Raw genomic sequence first — 26,073 nt, forward strand, 5'->3', positions numbered from 1 at the left:
TAACAAATGTATATCAACAAGGGACAGACAAGGTAATCCTTTGCCTTTGCCATCTCATCAGGAAACTCCCTGAGGAGCCTCTAACAGACCCCCACAACAAATTTGGTTCAGTTCTTTCCTGCCATCATAGAAGAAACTCCTTCCCAGATCAATTAAATAACATAATGACTATTGCAAAAAAAAAAAAACCCAAACAAAACAAAAACAAAACAACCCCCCAAAAAACAAAACAAACAAACAAACAACAACAACAACAAACCAAAAACCTTTACTGCTCTTGATGATAGAACAGCTTTAGAAAATAAAACAAAAATTTAAGGAGAAACCATAAATCAAAATTGATAAAGATGAGATTTGGAAACTCCCCAAAGTTAGAGTTGGGAAAAGGTTTTGTTTATGACTTTTTCAGAAAAGAAAAACAACCATTTTGAGGAATTTAAAGAGCTTTGGACAAAGAAGCATCCAAAGAAGAAGAGCAAACAAACCAGAAATAATAGCCAAGAAGAATAATAATCTGACTTAACTTGACCTTTGAAGTCTCCAAAAAGATAATAGGACCCCACACTGACAGTTCCATCAGGAGGATAATAATGCCATTAAGCTGATAAACACCACCCAAAGATCAGCTTTGTACTACAAACTTCTCAGGACAATTTTGATATGGCTAGCTGAGATGATCCAGCCTCACAGACTATGCAACTAAGGACTTAAGACAAGCCCTGCATTTTATCATTATGCAGAGACTGGACAATAAATGATACAACTGCCTCTCCAAGGACATGACAATTAACACCCAAATTTTCTTTTCAGGATCCCCTAAATATGCTTTCACCCCTAATCAGCAGGAAGTAATTTTAAGAACACAAGGCCCACATTTCCAAGAGGTGGGGTTGGTGTTTTTTGGTTGTTCAGTGTGTTATGTATAATTGTCATTGTTTAGGGTGTTTTATTACAAAGGAAATTAGATTCAGGGTTCTTTATTTTGAAAAAAAGAAAAAAAATGTAGATAATAAGCAGATTATTGAATCTACTAAAAAAGAGAGATATAGAAATAATAGGATAAAATGGTAGATTATTTTATCTACTCTGAAAAGCAAAAAACAGGGAGGATATAAATATGGCAAGATAAAAAGTTAGATTATTGAATCTACTTTTAAAAGCCAACTGCTAGTTTAAAATGTTTTATATTGGGTTGGATTTTTTTTCTGGTTCAATCTATTTGGTGTTCTGTAAAATTCTTGTACTTTTATAGGTACATCCTTATGTAGGTTAGGAAAACTTTATTCTATGATTTTGTTGAATATAGTTTCTGGGCCTTTGAGCAGGGATTCTCCTCTATTTTCCTATTCATAGTATTTTTATGTTTGGTCCATATTACCTGGACATTTGTATTAGGAATTTTTTAGATCTAGCATTTCTTTTGACCAATGAATATGTTTCTTTTCTTTTCTTTCTTTCTCCCTTTCTTCCTTTTTTCCTTCCTTCCTTCCTTCCTTCATTCCTTTCTTTCTTTCTTTCTTTCCCTTTCATTCTTCCTTCCTTTCTTTCTTTCTTCCTTTTCTTTCTTTCTTTTTTTTTGTATCTTCAATGCCTGAGACTCTTTCTTCCATCTCTTATATTCTGTTGATGATGCTTGCATCTACAGTTCCTGTTTGCTTACCTGGGTTTTCCATTTCCAGTATTCCCTTAGTTTGTGTGTTTTTTTAAAATTGTTTCTATTTTCATTTTCAGGTCCTGAACAGTTGAATTTTTTCCATCAACTCTTGTGTGTGTGTGTGTGTGTGTGTGTGTGTGTGTGTGTGTGTTTCTTGGTTTTCTTGATATTCTTTGATTTATTGATTTCCTCCAATTTTTTGGTTGTCTTTTCTTCTATTTCTTTAAAGATTTTCTTTTCATTTTTTCTTTAAGGACCTCTAGTATCTCCATAAAGTCATTTTTAAGGTTTTTAAAGTACAAGTATTTTCTTATATTTCAGCTAAATTGGTAAGCTGGGTTCTGGTGGTGACATTTTGTTCTTTTTGTTATTGATTGTGTTTTACACTGGCATTTAGGCATGTGGATTTGGAATAGTTATGAGTCTAGGTGATAAGTTCTGTGTTTGCCTTTGATGGATAGGTGATGGGTTTTTTTTTTGTTCCTTGATTTCTGTTTCCTATCTGGTCTTCTGGCCTAAGTGACCAAGGGTTTTGGTGATCAATGAGTCTTCAGGTTCAGTAAGGTGTCTCTGGTGGGGTTTTTGTGGCCTTGGGTCCCTTGATCTGATTTGGCTTCTGATAAAACCAAAGTCCTCTTGTGTCTCTCGATCAGGTGGCCTCCTGTAAAGCCTGAGTCTTCTCAGGTACCTAGGACCAACATGGCCTATGGTGGAGCTGCTGGGTTTTGTCTTCAGACTGATGTGTACTGTATGGAGGCCTATGGCACCTGTCTTCCAATTGATATAGACTGTGTTTGGGCCTATGGATTCTCCTGGAGTTCCGGGGAAGGGCTAGCCACAGGGAGAAAGATGAGGCAAGAGGAGCTGAGCAGTGGTGTGGGCTGGGGAGCAGAATCCAGGGGGTGGCTGCAGTCTAGATGCCAGGTTACTAACCCATTTGTCAACCAATGAGGGCTGCAGCAAAGTAGCGAGCATCCTCTGTAGTTGGGGACAAGGTCCAGCAGTGGTGCTGGTGCTATGATAGGAGGGCCTGGTCAAGACCATCACTCACCAGTTGAAGGTGGTAGGTGGTCTGTGCCTCACTGGGGCTGAGGGCAGAGCCCTGTAGCAGCAGGGTCAAGTATGAGCTGGGAAGGCATAGACCTGGGGAAGGGTTGCCTCCAGGGCAGAATCCAGGGAGGGATGCAGTTCTGCTGGTAAGCCGGTCACTCACTCTTTCTGGCAGGAGTAATCTGTGCCTCAGTGGTAGAAGTCTGCTGCTATTAGGGATGAGAAGCCAGCAGCAGCAGGGCCAGAGAAGAGCTGGGATGTTGTTGGCCTGGGGAAGAGTGGTGAGGGGACAAAATCCAGGGAGATTAACAGTTCAGCTGGCCGGTGGGTCACTTACCCATTCTGGCTTATGTTGCCTGGGCCTACTTGGTGGGAGTCAACTGGGGTTGAAGCTCCAGGCATCTCTTAATTCACTCAAGTTAGCAGTTAAGATTACCTATCAAAATGTTAATTTGCTTGAGAAGTATTCATCGCAATGTTACTTTTGCATGGAAAATAAGCATGATGATATGATTATAAGTATTTTGAGATGAGGAAACTCATACATAATTTTGCTTTGGTCAATAACAATCACAAAAGTAAGGGAATGAAAAATGGATATGTAACAGACATTTTACAGTAAATATAAAGCTTAAAATCATCAATTTGCAGTCTAGAAGTAGAGAAATGCTAAAGACTGTAATCACTCTCTGGGAGTTGAGAGATAAAAGGGAATAGATCATACTATGGAGTTCCCACAAGGAATACAGAGTGCAGATAGCAAAGGACATAAGTAAAACAATACCTACAATGCTTAAACTGCCAGACTATAGCCAAAGTCCTTCTGATCCAGGAATCCCCATTGGTATGGGGACTACTTAAACTTTTTAACTCCAGATAAACAAAAGTGATCACATACTCATCTAATAGGTCTGTTTTTTCAGGATTCCTTGATTTCTGAAATCCATCTGAAGGTATTTTCTTTGCCAGCTCAGCTCTGAACTCATATTTCTCACTTCATTTTAGTCTTACTTTGCATGATGTCTGTGCAATGTACATGATCATATTTGGGATTAAGTATCAACTTTCTGACTTTTTGCCATAAGTACCTTTGTGAATACATGACTCTTTCTGAATACAGGAAGACAACTTTTGTTAAGTGAATTTTCACTCTGACTCACTATTTAAAAATTCATACAAAATGCTTTATCTTAAGATAGTTACAAAAATAACTCTATACAACAATGTTAATTTGAAGCGAACATTGTTATATTGGTGTTTGGATAAAACTAAAACTGTTTTTGATGTATGTGCCTAGAGTGAGGTATGGGAAAGGAGGGAGCTATTTTGGGGGAGGGTCTACTTCATTTGACTTTTCACATATCAAATGTCTGCATGTACTGAATACTTCTTTCACTATTTATCTTCTTCTGAAAAAATGCTTTTTGTTACACATTTTATCTTTGGATATAAAATAAAACTTCAGTCAAGATGTTAGAAAAGTACATTTTAAAAAGATAAAATAAATGCATACTTAAATGTTAACAGTTTGGTGAATGTATAACATGTTGCAAAAACAACAGACATAACTATCTATAGCAGTTGCTCAGGTCCTAGATGTTTCTAGAAGGCCTAAGCCTTGATAGCCTCTAAGAAATTATTCTCCCAGACCTCCAGTGTCTGTGCTGTGGCTTTCTCTTGTTTATTCATCAACTATGACATTTTCATACTAGGACTGAACCCAGGATTTTGTGTTTGAGAAGCAATAACCCTACCAGTAAAGTATAATTCAAGCTCTTTTGTTGTCCTTGGAGTATATTATATTCTATCTTTTAAATGCAAAATCTCATTTGTCAATTACCTATATTGTTTCCTTATTGAGGTATATAAAGGTGGAATAAAACCATAAGTAACATAAATAAATCTAGTTGCTTCTGAAATTTTACAACCTGATTATTTAACAACATCTTTGAAGAACAGTGATTTTTTAAAGGGGTATTCAAAATCATTAAGTAAAAATGTAGTTATAAATTCATGTAAGACTGAATCGTTGGCATGGATTTTTCAGGAATTCTTTCAAGGCACACTTTACATCTTTGTTCCTAAAGCTGTAGATGACAGGGTTCAGCATTGGTATCACTAGGGTGTAGAACACAGAAGCCATCTTGTCAGTGTCTAAGGAGTGGTTGGTCCGTGGTTGCAGATACATGAAGAGAAGTGTACCATAGAACACAGTGACGGCTACCATGTGAGAAGCACAGGTGGAGAAGGCTTTCTTCCTTCCTTCAGATGAACGAATCCTCAAAATTGCAAGGATGATATTGAAATAGGATATAAGAACAATAGTCATAGAGAAAAACAAGTTGGTCCCTGAGAAGAAAAACACTACAGTTTCTGGAAGGTAGGTGTCAGAACAGGACAGTGCTAACAGAGGGACATTATCACAGTAAAAGTGGTTGATTACATTTGAAGAGCAATAGGATACAGAGAACACACAAGGTGTCACAACAATAGCTGTGAAAAAGCTAAAGAAGTATGTGAAGGAGACCAGCAGAAGGCAGACCCTCTGAGACACCACCACCATGTAGAGCAGGGGATTACAGATGGCCACATAGCGGTCATAGGCCATCACAGCCAGCATGAAGATCTCTGCTACAATGAAAACCAAGAATCCTCCCAGCTGGGTGGCACATTCATAGTATAAGGTGGTTTTCTTACTGACTAAGAAGTTGACCAGCATTTTAGGTGCAATGACAGTAGAGTTGCCAAAGTTGATGACAGCCAGGTGTCTGAGGAAGAAGTACATGGGAGTTTGAAGTCGTGAGTCCACAGTGGTGAGGGTAATGATGCCCAGATTTCCTGCAGCTGTCAGCATGTAGATGACCAGGAAGACAAAGAAAAGTGGTACCTGCAATTCTGGACGGTCAGATACCCCCATGAGTATGAACTCAGTGACATGAGTGTGATTCCCAGGAGCCATTTAAATTGTTGTGTTCATCTTTCAAGGTGAAAAAGAATATTAACCGATTATCATTTTTCTGCCTTACATAATAAATTATTAAATATGTTATTCAGTTATTTTATTTAGAATGGCAAGCCTTTAAGCATGTTAAATTACAGTTACCTTTTCCTCAATTGTGCATAAATAAAAGAAATATTAAAGACTACTTTGTCTTCAAAGAGTCTTAGACAACTTTTTGCTAACATTGATTTTATTATATAAATCACAGCATCATAAGTTACCTGAAGTATGTGCATGTGATTATGTACACACACACACACACACACACACACACACACACACACACACACACACACACTCGCACTCCTATTTCAGGCATAAAAACAAACAACCTCTGAGGAGTTGAGCCAAAGTAACTTTGGATTATTTGGTTATTAGCTTTTCATTCATCTTACTTTTCTGATTCAGTTTCTTGCACACAGATCTAATTGGTACTCCTCGATTTTATGTCTTACTACAAATCTCAATCCCCAATCCTTATTCATAACTCATTTCTTCTGCCAGTTCCATCCAGTCCTGCTATGTTGTTCTGACTTCTAGTTTTAAAAATTCTGTTATTCCTGGGAGACCATGGTAAATGAAGACCACATGAGAAAAGGAAGAAACAAAGAGCTAAAGAGGCCCACAAAAATCCACAAAGATACCCCCACAAAAGACTGCTGCAATGGCCGAGAGACAGCTGGGACTGACCTACTCTGGTGATGGGATGGCCAAACGCCCTAATAATTGGACCAGAAACCCCATCCAAGTACTGAGGAATCTGGATGCAGACATCCACGGCTAGGCCCCGGGTGGAGCTCTGGGAATCTAATTAGTGAGAAAGAGGAGGGTTTATATGAGCGAGAATTGTTGAAACCAAGGTTGGATAAAGCACAGGGACAAATAGCCAAACGAATGGAAACACGTGAACTATGAACCAAAGGCTGAGGGGCCCCCAACTGGATCAGGCCCTCTGAATAGGTGAGACAGTTGATTGGCTTGATCTGTTTAGGAGGCATCTAGGCAGTGGTACCAGGTCCTGGGCTCGTTGCATGAGATAGCTGTTTGAAACCTGGGACTTATACAGGGACGCTTGGTTCACTCTGGGAGGAGGGGACTGGACCTGCCTGGACTGAGCCTATCAGGTCGATCTCAGTCCTCAGGGGAGGTCTTGATATGGAGGTGGTGGGAATGGGGGGTGGGCTGGGGGGAAGGGGAGGGGGGCAGGAAGGGGGAGAACAAGGGAATCTGTGGCTGTTATGTAGAACTAAATGGTATTGTAAAATAAAATAAAATAAAATAAAATAAAATAAAATAAAATAAAATAAAAATCGGTTATTTTCTTCTTGTAGACCTTTCTGGAAATTCCATTATAGCTTAATCACATTCTCTCTGCATTGTTTTTAAGCATCTTAACATATTTTAATTTACTATTATCAGTGTTTTCAAGGCTGATTATCACTATATATCTCATTCTACCTAATAACTCACAACCATCCCTCCAACTACCTTCTGTGTGCTTGATTACTGGCTTGTGAAATCATGCTTCATTCTATTATTTAGTTTCTGGTAAATTTTGATTGCTTTGATTTAGAATAGTAGAGCACTGAATAGAAAATTTTCCTTATATTTGCAAAACACATAATTTTTCTATGAAATTGTGCTAAGGGTTTGTAATAAGTACAATACTATTCTACAGGCTCTCTTTGGAATACAAATATATTTTTACATCTAATGGTCAATAAAGTAAATTTATTTAAAATCTATGTAAAATATTAATGTTATAAAACATTTTAACTATGCTTTTGTTAACTGTGACTGACATGTTTGATTGATTAGTTATTGTTTTGTCTTTTTATCAATTTTAAAAATATTTTTTTTATATTTTGTAAAGTTAATGTTAAAATGCAAATACAACAGTTATATCTACAACTGATCTCAGTACTAGTTAGTGTTACTCTCTTGCTTTGAATATGATGGTAAATTTTCTTAAATATTTCTTAATAGTAAATTTTACCTTACTACCTTACTAGGGACTAAATATTTATAGTAAATATATTATTATAATTTTGTATTTTGAAAACTTATGGAAAATAGAGTAGTTTGCTAAATAATTGTAAAAGTTAGAAAGTATTGTAATATATAAAATAATAAATATGTAGGATATGCTGTTTCAATGAAATAGAAATTTATATATATATATATTACTATCACATTGTTCTGCATAAATATGTGCAAAGATTACATGACAGTAAAGAGTAAGTGTTTTTAAAATTAGAGCATGTGATATCAAACTATATGCAGTAACAAAATACAAACTAAATCTGGTGTGATTGTTGCAGTATAGTTTGTTCAGTGCATCACACATGAATTTGTAGAGTTGATGTGTCTGTGTTATATCAACTCTCCCTCATATTTTGTGTCATGCCACCATAGAAACACTTGTTTTATTAGAAGGCCAGCTTATGGTGTATAGCACTGTGATAAAAATTTATTTCAATGGTGTTAATTCTTCTCTAATTGTTACACGTAAAATTCTGAGTATCATTGACTCTGACATACAATGTTTTCTATAAATGTGTCCTTAGCTTAACAAGAATCAATGGCACCATCAGCAATTATTTTGGCTAAAAATTTGTGCAATTACCTTTGGAAGCAAGCATTTCTGCATATATAATTAGCAACAAAGCCAATGACATTATGATTTTATAAAGTAAATATCACTGGAATAGCCATGCTGTAGAACTTATCAAGTGTTTTCTTTTGCTCTTGTCAAAATATTGCTCAACTCATCATTTACCTTTATTTTTATTTACATTTATCTTTAGAGATTTGACTTCATGTTATTCAACCATATGTTATCTTCAGGACAGAACCTGACTTTCTATCTCTGTCTACTCAAATGTGAACAAAAACACTAACCCTTAAGCACTAGTAAATTGTTCTGCCCTCCATTAGACAAAAATGACAAAAAGGAAAAACTCACCTTTTACTCTTAGTGATCTTGTAAGAAATTTTTAGAAGCACAGAGTTATGTATGTCAGAGACATCAGGTGTCTCCTGTGTTCTGTCAGTTCTAAAGCAGATTAAAAGCCTCTCTGTACTCTATGGAAAATTCCCCTCTTTACTGACTATCATTTTCTCTGAATAAGGAGCTCAGTCTAATTTATCAATAGAGATGTTGAATGTAATTAAGTACGACTTTTGTCCCTTGATACGGAAACCTTAGATTAGAAGCTTGAGTCTAGGAAAAGAATTTCAGTCTTGACCAAAATTTTGATTAATTGATTTGACAGACACTTCGACTCTGAATTCTGATCAATAAATAAGTAAAATACTTGGCACAGCCTACCTATAAAAACAATCTACTAGAACCTACCACCAGTGTGACCTAGTGGAGATACGTGAACAGTTTTACATGTGTCTGTCCCTAAAGATTTCCTCATTGAAATGTATTTACTTGTTTACTGAAGTCCCTGAACATGAGACATGAATTTTCTAAGTATAGTGCTTGATTCCAGAGGGAAAGAAAGAAAAATGGCAAGCTCATTAGTAAGTCCCCACTCAATTTTTCACAGAAGGTGAAACATGAAAGCTGCCCATGGTTTCATCTGAATGTTCATGTTAGCAAGTGGATGCAAAGTTTATACCAACTTAATCATTCTTTGTTTCTTTTGTGGTATTTCTCTGTACAAAATATTAAGTTAGAAGTACTGAGTGTCTCCCTGGGAAGGAGATCTGTCTTAGTTATGGTTTCTATTGCTGTAAAGAGACACCATGACCATGAAAACTCATAAAGAAAACATTTAACTGGGGTGGGTCAATAACAGTTTCAGAGGTTCAGTCCATTATCATCATGGTGGGGAGCATGGTGGTGTGCAGGCAGGGGTGGTGCTGGCTACATCTTGATATGCAGGCCACAGGAAGTGGACTGGCACACTGGTTGGTATCCTGAGCATAGAAAAGCTCAGAGCCTGCCTCCACAGTGATACATTTCCTTTATCAAGGCCATACTCACTCCAATAAACTCATACTTCCTAATAGTGCCACTCCCTACTAGTTTATGGAGGCCAAATACATTGAAACTATCATGTGCTGTGGTCTAGAGATTGAATTTTAAATATCGGAATATAATGAATGTAAAGCTACTTACTATATTGCTCCAAGAGCAAACCAAGGTATATGAGACTTAAAATTGTAGCTATGTAGTATGTATACACTAAGAAATTATATAGTTGTGTCATGAAGTAGTAATTAGTTTAACTCTTCTAGAAGTTAAAAAATACACAATTTTAGTTTGGCAGAAAAAATTATAGGACTAGATTATTTTATTTTCTATAACATTTAGTACATTTTCCCATTCATCTACACTTAATTTCTCCATCAAGTCACCTACACTGAATTTGAGCAGGGGTAGAGCTATTTTTATTGAGGAAAATTCCATTTGTTATTTTCCTATTATATTTTCAGATTCTTATATTTTATTATATTTTTATTATTGAAAACAATTTTTAAATTTAAATACATATTGATCAAATTCTTCTGCTCCCCCAAGTTCTTCCAGACCCTCTCCTCCTCCCTACCCACTGAAATTTAACTTCTTTTCAACAAACAAAACCAATACAACAAAAAAACCAAACCCCCAAAGAAACAACAAAAATTTCACCAAAGTATAAAGAAATAAAAGTGCACAATTAAACTGTGGCATCCATTATATGTTCGTCAAATATTCTTATAATGAAAAATAAGATTTATTTTTTTATTGGGTGTATGCATGCATCTGTGTGTAGATATGTGCACATGAGTGTGGGTGTCTGTAGAGGACAGAGAATGGCATTTGTCCCTGAGAATCTGGAATTGAGCCAGTTGTAAGCATCCTGACATGGGTGCTCGAAACAGACCTCAAATTCTAGGCAAGGACCTTGTGCATTTTAATCACTGAACCATCTTCTCAGCCCCTATAATTACATTTAGAAATATTTTGCAAATGTTTTCTTCTATCCAGTATCATCATGTATGTTTATGTTCACATATAAGCCAGTGTGTTTGTATAAAGGTCAAAGGACATCTTTCAGGAACAAGTTCTCTCCTTCAGCCTTTGGTGAGTCCTGGTTACTAAACTTGTGTTGTCAAGTGTGGCAAGTGTGTTTAGCTACTGAGCCATCTTACCTGTCCTCTATTCCTAATGTTATAATGTCTAGGAATGAAAACATATTACATCACTACTATTCCTTATACTCAAATCAGCTCATGTTTTCATAGACACCCTAAGTTTCTCTAATTTATTTTGTTTCTTGTTCTAACCAGCATTTTTATTTTGAATGACATTGTACAGAATATTAAATTCAGTGAAACAAATTTTCTCAGTAATTGTTTCATCCAATTCTAGTTTATTGTTTATAAAAATTATAGACTATAGGAAAATATATAAAATGTTTTGAAGTACTCATGAATTTACATAATAGTAAAATACAAATTGACTTTCAAAATAATTGATATGACCAATTTTAAGCATCATCACTTGTTAATTCTTTGTGGCCTGTTACTTGATGTGATATCAAAAGTGACCTTATTTATATTAGAAATGTGTTATTGGGGCATATATAATTCTGAATGTCTCCTCAAATGTTGATGTTAGTAATTTTTATCTTTGAAATATAATTTATATGTAGTCACTAAAATTGATTGATAGAAATAAAATATGTTAAAATTTCAATAATTTAAATATTTTATGATTTGATGATGAATAGCGTCATTTTATTTTTTCATGTTGAACTTTCTATTACTAAATTACAGTATTTTAAAAATATAAACCTATGAATACTTGGCATTTAACTGTATAATAAATTCAATTCTGTTATCAACTGTTTCATCTCTTCATTAATAGATCTCAATATGACTATTCATACACTTTTATTATTCCAAAGAACACTTATTTAGTAATTGATTGGTGACACAGATATATTTGGTACATTTTGCAAATAACATGGCATGAAATTTAAGGAGGAAATACTTTTGTAAACCTTGATGGATTAGGATGAATATGTATGAGGAGTTTACACAATACATGAAAATGTATTTCTGTAATATATTGCTGTACTTTTGTTAGAAATATAGCACATTTTTATTTGTGAGATTATGCCTGCTCTCACAAATAATATAATATAATATAATATAATATAATATAATATAATATAATATAATATAATATAACACACCATAATATGTATAATAAATATAATTATGACATATTATATTTGGTACCATCAATAAATGTATTGAATCCAATAGCGTCCTCACTGTTGCATGAGCTAAATAAAAGGGTATCTTTCCAATAGAGAACAACAACAATACTTCATTCATTCAGATATTATATGCAAGAAAAAGACAGCACAACATTTAAACTATTTTTATTATTTTGATTTAGAGAATTAAATTATGTAGAAAGAAGAGCCAATAAAAGTTAAAAATTGAGCCAGTAATAAAAATAAATAAACAAAAGGAAGATTAATAGAAGCCTTTGTAGAAGAACTTAAGCATCCATCTGAAGTGGTACATTCACTTAAAGTCACATATACATGAATTAGAAAAAATAGACACTACAAACAAACTACAGGATATTTGAGTGACAGAGTATACCAAATTATCCAGACCTAGGGGTATCATAGATGAAAGTAATGTTGATGATGAGAAAAAAAGAAGAGCCATAGATGGCCCTCGTGGGATGGGCAATTAAGCAAGGTCTGTGGTGATTTATTAGCAAAGCAGGGGAACTTGCTTAATCAAGTTAGATTTTCATACAACTCATAGAAATTAGAAATAATCCTAAAAGGTAAAGGAGATGTTTACACGAAAAATGCAACAAATGAATCAAAAATGCAACCTCCATTTAAGCCCTGCTATACAGCTCTGGTTCTTTCTATACATTACAAAGCTATACCATTATTTGTGATCTTTATACTCTAAGAATATTTTGAGTGATGGTTTATCTAACATTGTTAGAAATATAATCTAACCCTCTTCATTAAAATGGAATGAAGTCTATTGTTTTCTTCAGGAATGCATATAGAGAATTTAGATGTTTGACTACCAGGGAGAATGCTATCATTTAATTCTATGTTGATCCTTTGTACTTGCTAAGTATTTTTGTGGAAATCAAAAATTGAAGGACTCCAATCCCACCTATTTTTCAAAGGAAAACACTGTGTATTTTTTCCCCTGTCCTATGAAGGGCATCTTTTACATCCTTGTTCCTCAAGCTGTAGATCAAGGGATTCAACATGGGAATGATCAGGGTATAGAATATGGAAGCCACTTTGTCAGTGTCAAAGGAGTGACTGGATTGGGGCTGCACATACATGAATATCAAAGTCCCATAGAAGACAGTGACCACTGTCAGGTGGGACCCACAGGTGGAGAAGGCCTTGCGTCTGCCCTCAGCAGAGTTCATCCTGAGAATGGCTATGAGGATGAGCAGGTAGGACACAAGAACAACTAGGAGAGAGGAAATCAAATTAAAAGCTGCCAAGAACAACATTATCACTTCAATTTCTTGTGTATTTGAGCAGACCAAAGATAACAAAGGGAGACTGTCACAGTAGAAATGACTAATGATGTTGTAGCCACAGAAAGACAAAGTGAAAATTTTAATTGTGATTAGAAGAGCCACAGTTGTGCAGTAAAGATAAGGAATTACCACCAGCACCCAACATACTCTTTTTGACATGATGACCATATAAAGCAGAGGCTTACAGATGGCCACATAGCGGTCATAGGACATTGCAGACAGAATAAAGAGTTCACAAGCAATGAACAGAAGAAAAAAGGCTAACTGTGTAGCACAAAGGTTAAATGATATTCTGTTTTGACCAACAATAAAATTTGTTAACATTTTGGGACCCACAGCTGTTGAATAACCAAGATCTGTAGTAGCAAGGTGTCTGAGAAAGAAGTACATGGGTGTTTGCAGCCTAGAATCCACCATGGTGAGGATAATCATGCCCAAGTTGCCCACCAGTGAAATCAGATAGATGATGAGAAACAGTCCAAACAATGGGGCCTGTAACTCAGGGTGGTCAGTTACTCCCATCAGGATGAATTCAGTCACTACTGTGAGGTTGTGGGTCTCCATCCTAGCTTATAAGAAAGCCTGTTCTGATTAGAGAAATCAGCATCATAAATAGAGTTTAATTATTGTTAATTGGAGGAATATTTATAAAATATTATAGGTAAAATAAACCTGATTTTTTTTCAATTTTCAAAATTTAAAAATCTTTAATATGCATATATAACATACCTCCACATGCTTTTAAAAACAAAAATGCAGATTTTTAAAAACAGATGCAGATTGCAAGAATGAATCTAAACTAGATTTATGCTACAAAATAACAATTCCCAGTAATCAGATTGGTCAATACCCTGTCATTGTAGAGCCTTTATCCAGTAACTGATGGAAACAGATGCAGAGATCCACAGTCAAACACCAGGCCAAGCTTCAGGAGTCCCGTTGAGGAGAGAGAAGAAGAATTCTATGAGCAAGGGGCATCAAGATCATGATGGGGAAACCTACAGAGACAACCAAACCAAACTAGTGGGAACTCATGAAATTTAGAACAACCCCTTAGAGCCTCCACAGGACTGGATTAGGCCCTCTATATAAGCGAGATAGCTGTGTAGCTTCATCTGCTTAAGTGGCACCCTGGCAGTAGGATCAGGATCTATCCCTGGAGCCTGAGCTGGCTTTTTGGAGCCCACTACCTATGGTGGGACATCATGCACATCCTTGATGTGAATACTCTATTGAATCTACCAGGCTCTGCTGACTCTCCATGGGAGGCCTTACCTTCTTGTAGGAGGGAATGGGGGTTAGGTTGTGGGGAGAAAGCTGGAGAGGTGGGAGGAGGGAACAGGGGAATCTGTGATAAGTATGTAAAATGAAAAAAAAAATGTAATAAAAAAACAACAACAAATATCCCAAAATAACATAATTCAATGTTTACAAATATTTGGTTTTTTGTTTTGTTTTGTTTTTTGGCTGGCAGATAAATCTCTCCTCATATCTGGTGGCTACAACCCACCTAAGCTGTGAAATATCCTATTTCATTGAATATTTAGCCTCTAATAATATTTAGTGTGATATTTTACTACTTTCAAGATTCATAAACCTAGATAGATGGAAGATAAGGAGACAGTAAGTAAAAAGATAGCTGAAAATAGAGATTGGAGATATAATTTATTGACATATGTACTAAAATAACGTTTGAATATGTTAAAAACTTTGGATGTCACTTATGTAAAGTTTATTGCACTTTTTTAATACTCTTTGTTCTTCATTTTTATAAATATAAATGATTGTGATATATAAACAGTATATTTAGTAATATCTCATAATGCATATACTAATCATCCTTCAAGAGCAGCTAAAATATATACAAAAAAATCTACCACCTCTCCTTTTAAACTGAATTATGAAATACTTATACTTACTGATATAGTAGCTAAAAGAGTTAGCTTGTAAAAGATATTGAGTAGATATGTAAGATAGAACTATAGAAAATCAAACTCAAATTGGGTTTTTATGAAGGAACTAAAGAGAACATATTCAGATACATATTCCTGATGTATTTGAACATAGTATATACACAAAGGTAAATTTTGGCAAATACTTCATTGAAAATATTTTTTAGCATGTTCCAACCTGACATACCTATTCATGGTTTGAAGAAAAGAATGATGGTCTTGTACAATGTTGTATCTATTCTTCCCCAAGAAACTTTCAAAAGTCACATGTACATACTGGTTTGCATTTTTAGCCAGGGCATAAACTCACCACAAAGAGACTGTGTTCACAAGTGTTTTTGTACATTTTGCTGGTCAGTACTGAACGCTTTACTGATCTGAAATGATAAATAGCTAGGTAATTAGGTCAAGCATCTTGTTTTTCACTGGACCTATTTCAGGCTTTATCTTCACAATGCCAAAAGTATATGGGATTGTGTGCTGTGTTTCAATTATTGAATATTTGTATAATCATTAAATAAATAATGTGTATATGATATAAATGTGTGGTCTTATGAATTTTTAAGGACATATTGCAATATAATCTTGATAACTTTATTTATATATTATAGTCAAGCACTTATAAACATATAAAGATGTCTGAGCAAATTAGGAAGAATAATTTTTAGTACTGATTTAAAAATGAAGACTCAAAACTCTCCTTGTATAAAGGAACAAGAAGTGTGTGGTTTATAATAATAAAATTTAGTACTTCATATTCCACATATTTTTATATGGTAAACAACACTATAAAGATAAAAATCAAATAAAAGATTAAATTGCATGGTAATTTGATATGATTTGAAATCTTCCTGTGTATCACATACACAATTTTTTGGCAAATATAATCCAGAACACATTGGAGGTAACTTCTAAAATCATACAATATATATATGAACACATCCCACATCTCATAGATTAAAAATATATGAGTCGAAATTATCAGTTTTGTTGAATATTATAATCCCCCACATTGACTGAATAAGAAGAGATTACAAGTAAGAAGACAATTCATAGTGAGGATGCTGAACATAACTGGTTGTATAATCTATAAATTAGCAGTAAGGTCAAATCCTTTACAGCGTTATGTAAAAACACTATATTTAATTTGCTTTACTCACTTAAATATTGTTTATAGTTTATGGTCCTAGATACCTTCGATATATGAGAAAATATTAAATTATAACAAGGAAATTCCTTAAATAAATGCTTTGTTTTCATTTTATTGCTGTATTTCAAAATGTTGAAAACTTAAAAAAGAAGCTGCAAAACATAAATAAAATATTTCTAAAATGGTAGTTAAAGCTGTATCCTATCTATAGATTTAAGAGTCAATACAAGAGCCAAACATATTTTTCAGAGTTACTATCTTTACTGAGTATTGGAAGACAGCTTTTCAAGCACTAAAAAAATCATTATTAAAGTGTAGAACAAATTGTCATAATCATAAAACTGGAAAAATATTATCTCATATTCAAATAATGTTAGGCACACCTTTGATGACTTGGACATTTCATTTGCCTCTTGAATAATTTAGAAATTAATTACATCTATATATTTATAAAAAATAGTATTATTGTTTCAGAGAAGCAAAGATAACTGAGTATTAGACACAAGAATGTGATATAGACTCCTTGAATTTCAAATTCTGTCATAAAAATCAGGACAGTAAATTCATATTTAGATCATATTAAAAATCCAACTTATATTAAACTGTATATATGGCATATTTTAATAAACTGTATACAAAAATAGATTTGACAAATACATCATCTAAAGCTCTTATAGCATATATAAAATCAACATGTCTTATACTTGATTTGTGAAAAATAAATGAATAATAAATGAATCAGTAGGTCTATGATATGTATACATATAAATACTCTTGGTGTGATAACATTTCTGAATAATTTTCAAAGATGCTTAAAAAACTGATATTCTTTAGATACAAGTATTAAAAATTAACAAGAAAGAAAAACTGAGAGCATCATAGAGAATTCAGAAAGCACATAATTGGTGTTAGAAATGGACACTTAGAAATTGTTGGGAAAGGCTGAGATTTGACAATTGAAATCACTGCTGACATAGAAGGCTGTGTCACACTGTTACCTGTATGAAACCACTGTCTTGAATTCCCAGTTTAGTTCTTAAAATGGAGATTCTAAGGTCAATTTATGTGTTTTTTAAACCACAGAAACATTTCTCTATGGATTTTCTAAGCAAATCATTGATTGCACCTGAATAATTTGAGCATCTAATGAGATGTCTAGAGGTTATAAAATAATTGTCAAGGAATGCTGTTATGCAACTAAGACCTTATTTGTTTATTTATGTGTCTGTCTAATTTATAATACAAAAATCTACTTATGTAAATCTCTCCATATGTGTTGGTACTAGGATCTTAAAAAATTAGTACTCTCACATTCACTATAGTATGTGTACTAGCCAAGATTTGAAAATTCATTCTAGAATTAATAAATAGAATGTTATTGGATATTGCAAATCTTAATGGTGAATTAATTTGAAATGTTTGATAGCGTGCATAGACTTGCAGAGAACATGATGATTGAGCTAAGACAAACACATAAATGCAAATTTTGCATGGGTCCCATTAAAGTAAATAAACAAATATTGGCTACACCTGCCCCAAACACAAACACAACCCAAAACAAAAAGAGAGAAGTATTTCCTTTGGCCAGATCAGAACATGGGAGGGTATTTCTTTCGAGTTTACTGTTGTGCCAAACTGAAGTTACTAATAAACAGACTGAAGTGTCAGGCATTAAGAATTACAAATGTGGAGACCTGCAGTGAAAGTCTGTGCCAACAACCATCAGCACTCTGAGTACACTTGATGCAGTTTAACATTTTGTTTTCATGAATACACCACATGATCACATGAAATAGGAATGGAACTCAATCATATGGTTCAAAAGATATGGGAATTTAAAAAATGGTACTAGTTAAAACGGAGTCACGAAACTAAGAACATCTTTACCATGAATAATTCACAAAAACAAACACAACAGAAAAAAAAACAACAACATAGGTTTAGAAAACTTATTTCTAGTTCCCTGAGGAAGTGAGCAATTGGAGAGGAGTGATTACCAAATCACTTTGAAATGGAAAAGTTTGTTCTGATTTGGCATTATTTTGTCTTGCTTTTGTCTTAGTTTCAGTCTTGTGGTTTTATCCTGTTTTTATTTTGTTTGGTTTTTGTGGTGGCAGAGAGAGACTGGGTTAAAGAAAGTGAAAGGAAGAGAGAGGGGGGCAGACCTAGGGGCAGGGAGAGAGGGAACATAAAATTGGTTAGGTAGGGTGGAGGGGAGATTCTGGGAGGGTCTGAGTGATGAGAAAAACATGATCAAAATATATTTTGTGAAAAAATTAGTGAAAATCAGAGTATAATATCCAAAGCTACTTCCATAAAGTCTGATCGATGTGACTAAACAAATGTGAGATGAACAAAGAAGCCAGCAATGATCATGTCAAACTGGATGGGGAAAAGCACACTAGGCCTCCTTCCTGCACAAAGAACTAGAGACAACAGAGGAAAGCTGGGGAAGCAGAGGTGGCTTACGCAGGGAAGAGCGCAGTGTTTTGTTGTTCAATCCCAAACTACCAGCTCTGTAAACTTGCACACAAGTAACATTACATGTACTGAGAAGATTATATTTAGGAATATATATGCATATCCATCTACACATATGCATGCATTAGCAAATAGTGAAAAAAAAGAGGTCACACATTTGAAGGTAAGAAGGGTGAGTTTGGAAAAAGTAAAAGGAAGGGAGAAATGTTTTAATCAAGTTATCATGACAAAAGTTTCAAAAACAGAATTTGACTTTGAGACAGGTGGTGGGTGCATAATATCGAAATGCTGTAATTACCACTAAGATTATTTATGGCATGTGAATTTGCCTCACTAAATTATTTTTCCTTCAGCTTGCATATTATTTTACACATTATTTATGTAACTTTTTGAGACATAATTATCTTATACTGAACCCTAATAACTTGTTGGCTTTCCCCAAGATAAATTTATGCTTTGCATTCTATCAGATTCCCTTTGCTGTTAGCAGTAAGCACTAGCTGGTATCACTCTAATGCAAGGTGTCATAAGTGAGTACAAATCTATGTACTCATCAATAAAATCCAATGAGTTAGATATATTTTATATGTTATTGTGCTTTTCAATTTAATATCTTACACTACAAATCCATAGTTTTTGAAAGGTGGATATTTTCAAACCTATACAAAGTTCATTAATTTATCTAAAACTTTTTTCTTCTTGGATAAAATATAATGCTGTTAAATATTTTAATCTTTTGTTTGTTACTTTTTATCAGCTGAGTTGAAATGGTTGCATTATTGATGCCTTCTCCTTGTCTCTCTGAAGTGACCAACATGTAAACTTTTTAAAAACTATAACATTATTATAGTATAATACTATCACATTATATATTTCATATACTATATATCATTATAGTATAATACTATAGTTATAAAATTATATAATATAATTGTATTATGTGATAATTATATATTATAGTTATAATATTATACCTTAGTCTTATTACATCAAAATTATAAATCATGATCAAAATATATACATTATTTAAAAAAGTTTCTCTTTTGTGAGTATATGTGCATTTATCTATTTCATCCAGTTTCCTAAGGATTAATAGACAATTGTTAATTGAAAAGAAGTACCTACATTATCAGTGCTCAAAAGCCCAGGGGAGATATCACAGAGCAATTTTACCTCATTTATCTTCCAGTTAAAAGTATCAATGTGACAATTCCCTATCAAGTAACAAATCAAAATCTATAGAAAAAGGCCTGAGTTTTTCCTCTTCACTGAGAGACTGTTTTTTTTTTGTTGTTGTTGTTTTGTTTTGTTTTCCCTAGTATTTGAAGTGCTTAGTCCATAGAGAGATGGCTAAGCTATTTTTCATTGCATGGTGCTCTTACTAAAGATCTGAAGAGATTCCTAGCTCTCACAGCATGTAGCTTAAAAACACATGTAACTCCAATTTCAGGAGATCTGTAATTTTCTGGCATCTTCTGACATCCCTATTCACATGAACATACCACCATAAATATAAAAACTATTTAGATGAACAAATTCATAATGATATGAGCTGTTAGATAGTTTCAAATATGTGTCATATTCAAATTATCAGCCAATTAAAAATTAATTTGTTTTCTAAGTTTTAATATTAACAGTAGCTGGGCAGTGTTGGTGCATGCCTTTAATCCCAGCAATTGGGAGACAGAGCCAGGTGGATCTCTTTGAGTTCAAGGCCAGCCTGGTCTACAGAGCGAGATCCAGGACAGGCACCAAAACTACACAGAGAAACCCTGTCCCAAAAAAACAACAAAAAAAAATAGTAACAGTAATATACTGTGTATATTAATTTTGTATTAAATGCATGGACTTCAGGTGAGAGATTGTGTTCCGGCAGAACTCAAGTATCTGGTATGAACTGCCTGAAGTCCTGGCTCAATATCTAAGTCAGCACCACTTAGATGATGTTTTGTTTATATTGCTTTGATGGCATATCCACAGTTCAAAGTAAAGCAAAACTTAAAGCAATTCCTTTATGAATGTTACCAGTGCTTCATTTTAAAGTCATCTTTTATATCCCAGATGGCCTCAACTATGTGGCAAAGGCTGGTCTTGAAGTTCTGATCTTATTGCTATCACATTTAAGGTAGGCTTTCCATTCCATGGACATTTTAGCACATGACTTTTAAACAAATATTGTTTTCTGTATATAAAGAATACAGAATCTATCCATTAAAGTGAAATGGGTAGTAAGGAATTATGATTAGGCCATTAACAGAATAAAAGTAACATAATAGATGCTTTTATAGAAAACTGAATCCATGTACTACAATTAGTTCATTCACTTATATATACATATGCTCTGGATTAGAAAGAATTAAATGATCAATTGAAATTAATTCTTGTATAATCAATAAATATATCAAGCTAGTAAGCACCATTATGGTCTTATCTGAAAATAATGCAGCAATGAGAGATCAGAGCATTGTATTGCTGTAATATGGGAGATGACTACATTGATATGAATGAAGACTTAATATCCAAGCAATATATCATCTTGATAAACTGATAGTTTAATTCTTTTCAATCAACTTATAAATGATTAAAAATGCTATAATACAATGAATGCACCTATAGGAGGTGAAACAAAGACACACATTAACATTGCATGACTTATTATAATATCTAAATATAATATCCATTTAAATCCTCCTGACAACTTTGTTTCTTTATTAAGAAACTTTTTACTCACTTTACACACCAACCATAGATTATACTCTCTTCCCTCTTCCTATCCCCCCCAGGTTGCCACCCCCAACCTATTCCCCATTCCTTCTTCCTCCGAAAAGGCAAGACCTCTCATGGAGCATCAGCAAAGCCTGTTACATTCAGTTGAGGCAAGTCTAAGCCCCTCCATCTTCATCAAGGCTGTGCAAGTTGCATAGGTAATGGGCTCCAAAAAATCAGCTCATGCACTAGGGATGGATCCTGATCCTACTTCCAGGGTGCCCCTTACCTTATATAGACCAAGCTACACAAATGTGTTGCTAATGGAGAGGGCCTAGTCCAGTCTCATGGAGGTTTCACAGCTGTTAGGCTGTCGTGTCCGCCTCGACCAGCGAGGAAGACACAACACCAGGCTCTTCTCCAAGCAGTTTATTCAGGAACCTTGAAATAATCTTCTGACTTCTGACCCTGGGGAAAGCCAACCACAACCTAAATAGCTTCTGGGCAGTCAACCCCAATCTGCCACGTGGGTACTGCGGATAGGTCCAGGTGCACGGAAGCAAGCCAAATCCTTAGCCTTAGCCAAATAAGAAGTTGTTTATCACAGAGACCGCTCACCATCGGAGGGTGGAAGGCGGAAGCCAGCACCATCTTTGAGGCGCGGCTGCACGCAGCTCTCTACAGTTCCTCCTTTTTTATTTATTGCAACAGGCAAGAGTAGAGGCCTGATCTCTGTAAGAACGATTCAGGGACATTGTACTGACTCTCACTCAGGCGTCAGCCACCTGAGTAGTGCCAGACCCGTCCGATACCCTTTTCACAGAGGTGGGACATGAGGTATCAACCCACATGCAATCAGGTGTGCTCTCCTTGGGGTCCGATATGCAATGGGCCCCAAGTGCAGTGCTTAAGCCTTGCATCCCGTGTTAGGGAACTTAATGCTCCATGGTGGCCAACCATGCTTGAGGGGATTGGCCCGCCTCGACAGCTGTAAAGGCTTGAATGATCATGGCTGCATTGCGATGCTGAGAGATCCTAAGCCGGCAGATACACCATAGGCAAACCAGAGAAACCAGCACCAGAAGGCCAGTTAAAGCCCCTATGCCTGCCCATTCCTTAAGATGATTCATGGCCATCAAGATCCATGAGGACAGTCCCTCTGCCAGTCCAGCGTCCACTCGGGTAGAATTCACGGTGACAATGGCCATTCTCAATTGCTCCACCATATTGTCAAATTCTCCAGACCAATTGCCTAAAAGATAGCTAGACAATTCTTTAGATAAATTTGCTGCATATGTGAAATTATAAGATAAAAGGGAAGTGTTCTTTGCCAAATCAACTGCTGTAATTGTTGAAATAAAGAGCAAACAGGGCTAGAACTTTTAATAGGTCCAGCTGTTTCTAATACCTTAAGAGCATTAACAACATAAAAAGCAAGCACCTGAACTTCCTCTTTTATTTTGAGTTAGCTGAACCACAGCTGCTGCTAGACCAGCATTAGTCAGCCCCCCGCCCCCCCCCCCCCCCCCCAGTTCTCGGCAAACCTTCATCCATACCTCTAACCACCTGTTCTTATACGGGGTTATGGCAGCCCTACATTCTTTTGTACATTGCTCATAAATAAGTTGCTTCAATGGAATTGGGGTGCCCTTCCATCCCTTACTTTTCCCTTCCCTACTTGCTCTTTTACTATTTGCCTTTTCCGATCTCTCTTCCTGCAAACTCTCTAAGGCTGCCTGTCCATTTTCTATGGCTTCATTGCATCGCTGGTCCTCTAGGCACCCACGAACCAGCTTCCATACAGGCCTGACAGCAGCTTTGAGTGCTCCCTGCTCAAAGGCGAAGTCTAAGGCTCTGCCAAGTTTCTCCCAGGACCGGATGGTGAGGCTGCCTGAAACTGTAAACCAGGGAGATACAACGTCACACTCCTCTAGGAATCTCTAAGGTACTATTCTTGACTTTTAAGTTCTTTGATCTGAGCAGCTCATTAAGAGCCCAAAAAATTGGGTGCGAAGAAGAGGTGCCCATAATTAGTACTAAAATTTATCTACCTTTTGATTCGCTCATCCGCGACCTGTTTACTTTCGGTTCGCCGCACCGCGAACTTTCTTCGCCCTCTCTTTGTCTACAGAGAAGAGCAATATCCCCGCTTTAGTCGTGGATCCCCACCTTACCTGGGGACTTAACCAGTGCACTGCCCTGACCGCGAAGAGTTCTGAGCCTTCAAGAGACAGGGAAGGTAAAGGCTCCTCGTAGGGGCCACCACTTGTCGCTTCTGCCTCGACCAGCAAGGAAGACGCAACACCAGGCTCTTCTCCAAGCAGTTTATTCAGGAACCTTGAAACAATCTTCTGACATCTGACCCGGGGGAAAGCCAACCCACAACCTAAATAGCTTCTGGGCAGCCAGCCCCAATCTGCCACGTGGGTACTGCGGATAGGTCCAGGTGCACTGAAGCAAGCCAAATCCTTAGCCTTAGCCAAATAAGAAGTTGTTTATCGCGGGGCGGTGGTGGCGCACGCCTTTAATCCCAGCACTCGGGAGGCAGAGGCAGGCGGATCTCTGTGAGTTCGAGGCCAGCCTGGGCTACCAAGTGAGTTCCAGGAAAGGCGCAAAGCTACACAGAGAAACCCTGTCTCGAAAAACCAAAAAAAAAAAAAAAAAAAAAAAAGAAGTTGTTTATCACAGAGAGCGTTCACAGTCAAGAGGGTGGAAGGCGGAAGCCAGCGCCATCTTTGAGGCGCAGCTGCACGCAGCTCTCTACATTAGTCTAAAGTTCATGAGTTCCCACTAGCCCGGTACATTAGTCTAAAGTTCATGAGTTCCCACTAGCCTGGTTTGGTTGTCTTTGTTGGTTTCCCCATCACGATCTTGATGCCTCTTGCTCATAGAATCCCTCTTCTCTCTCTTTGACTGGACTTCTGGAGCTCAGCCTGGTGGTTAACTCTGGATCTCTGCATCTGCTTCCATCAGTTACTTGATGAAGGCTCTATGATGACTGTTAGGGTATTTACCAATCTGATTACTGGAGTAGACCAGTTCAGGCACCCTCTCCACTGTTGTTGGTAGTCTAAGCAGGGGTCATCTTTGTGGATCCCTGGGACTTCTCTACCGCCAGGATTCTCCCTATCCCTATGTTGTTTTCCCCTATCAAAGTATCTCTTTCATTGCTTTCCCACTCCATCCCTGTTGCAGATCAACCATCCTGTTTCCTTATGTTCTCATCCCCCATCCCCTATGCACTTTTGTTGCCACCTCAGTCTTAGTTTACTCATGGAGTTCTCATCTATTTCTGCTTCCCAGGGCAATCCATGTGTCCCTCTTAGTGTCTTCCTTTTTAGCTAGCTTGTCTGGAGCTGTGGGTTGTAGTCTGATTATACTTTGATTTACATCTAGTATCCACTTATGAGTAAGTACATATCATGTTTATCTTTCTGAATCTGGGTTACTTCATTCAGGATGATATTTCCTACTTCCATTCATTTGCCTGCAAATTTCGTAATGTCATTTTTTTTAACTGCTGAGTAGTACCCAGTTATGTTTATGTACCACATTTTCTTAATCCATTCATCAGTTGAGGGGCATCTAGATAGTTTCCAGGTTCTGGCTATTACAAATAATGCTGCTATGAACATAATTAGTCAAGTGTCCTTGTGGTACAGTTGAGCATTTCTTGGGTATATGCCCAAGAGTGTTATTGCTGGATCTTGAGGTAGATTGATTCCCAGTATTTTGTGAAACCACCATACTGGTTTCCATATTGGTATACAAATTTGCACTCCCACCAACAGTGGAGGAGTGGTTTCCCTTGCTCCACATCCTCTCCAACATTTGGAAAGGAAGAAGGCAAACTTTTACTTTTTGCAAATGATATGATAGTATACATATGTGACTCCAAAAATTCTACCAGGTAACTCCTACAGCTGATAAATACCTTCTATAATGTGGTGGGATACAAGATTAAAAAAATCAGTAGCTCTCCTATATATAAATGGTAAAAAGGCCAAGAAAGAATTCAGAGTAACATTACCCTTTATAATAGCCATAAATAATATAAAATACATTGTGATAACACTAAATAAGCAAGTGAAAGACCTGTACGACAAGCACTTTAAGTCTCTCAAGACAGAAATTGAAGAAGATATCAGAAAATGGAAAGATAACCCATGCTCATGGATAGGTAGGATTAACATAGTAAAAATGGCAGTCTTACCAAAAGCAATCTACAGATTCAGTGCAATCCCCATCAAAATCCGAACACAATTTTTCACAGACTTGGACAAAACAATACTCAACTTCATATGGAAAAACAGAAAACTCAGGACAATGGAAACAATCCAGTAGAGTATAGCAACTTCTGGAGGCATAACCATCCCTTACCTCAAGCCCTACTATAGAGCTCTAGTAATAAAAGCAGCTTGATATTGGCATAAAAACTGACACGTGTGGCCTGGCGGTGGTGGCACACACCTTTAATCCCAGCACTTGGGAGGCAGAGGCAGGTGGATCTCTGTGAGTTAAAGGCCAGCCTGG

The 26,073-nt window shown here is 36.1% G+C and overlaps 2 protein-coding genes across 4 annotated transcripts; both read right to left on the minus strand.

Annotated features, from left to right (window-relative positions):
* Positions 1–4,715: 4,715 nt before the first annotated feature.
* Positions 4,716–5,663, minus strand: LOC102926652 (olfactory receptor 8J3-like). Its single transcript, XM_006989702.3, has one exon. It carries the CDS (start codon positions 5,661–5,663, stop codon positions 4,716–4,718), a length of 948 nt encoding a protein of 315 aa, XP_006989764.2.
* A 6,415-nt stretch (positions 5,664–12,078) lies between these two features.
* Positions 12,079–17,390, minus strand: LOC102926947 (olfactory receptor 8K3-like). 3 transcript variants are annotated; one of them, XM_076568656.1, is made up of 3 exons: positions 17,352–17,389; positions 15,514–15,580; positions 12,079–14,176 (listed from the first exon to the last, which is right to left on the minus strand). In XM_076568656.1, the coding sequence occupies exon 3, from the start codon at positions 13,813–13,815 to the stop codon at positions 12,874–12,876; it is 942 nt and encodes a 313-aa protein (XP_076424771.1). In that variant the 5' UTR covers positions 13,816–14,176; positions 15,514–15,580; positions 17,352–17,389; the 3' UTR covers positions 12,079–12,873. The 3 variants fall into 3 exon arrangements, with proteins under 3 accessions (XP_076424771.1, XP_076424770.1, XP_006989765.2); XM_076568655.1 differs by having other exon boundaries at positions 12,080–14,249; positions 17,352–17,390; XM_006989703.3 differs by lacking the exon at positions 17,352–17,389 and having other exon boundaries at positions 12,080–14,249; positions 15,514–15,596.
* Between the last annotated feature and the right edge of the window lie 8,683 nt (positions 17,391–26,073).

Source organism: Peromyscus maniculatus, chromosome 4, assembly GCF_049852395.1.
Source record: "Peromyscus maniculatus bairdii isolate BWxNUB_F1_BW_parent chromosome 4, HU_Pman_BW_mat_3.1, whole genome shotgun sequence".
NCBI lineage: Eukaryota > Metazoa > Chordata > Mammalia > Rodentia > Cricetidae > Peromyscus > Peromyscus maniculatus.

Coding starts and splice junctions, on each gene's coding strand:
- LOC102926947 (XM_076568656.1), bottom strand. CDS start 13,815: ATGGAGACCCACAACCTCACAGTAGTGACTGAATTCATCCTGATGGGA.
- LOC102926652 (XM_006989702.3), bottom strand. CDS start 5,663: ATGGCTCCTGGGAATCACACTCATGTCACTGAGTTCATACTCATGGGG.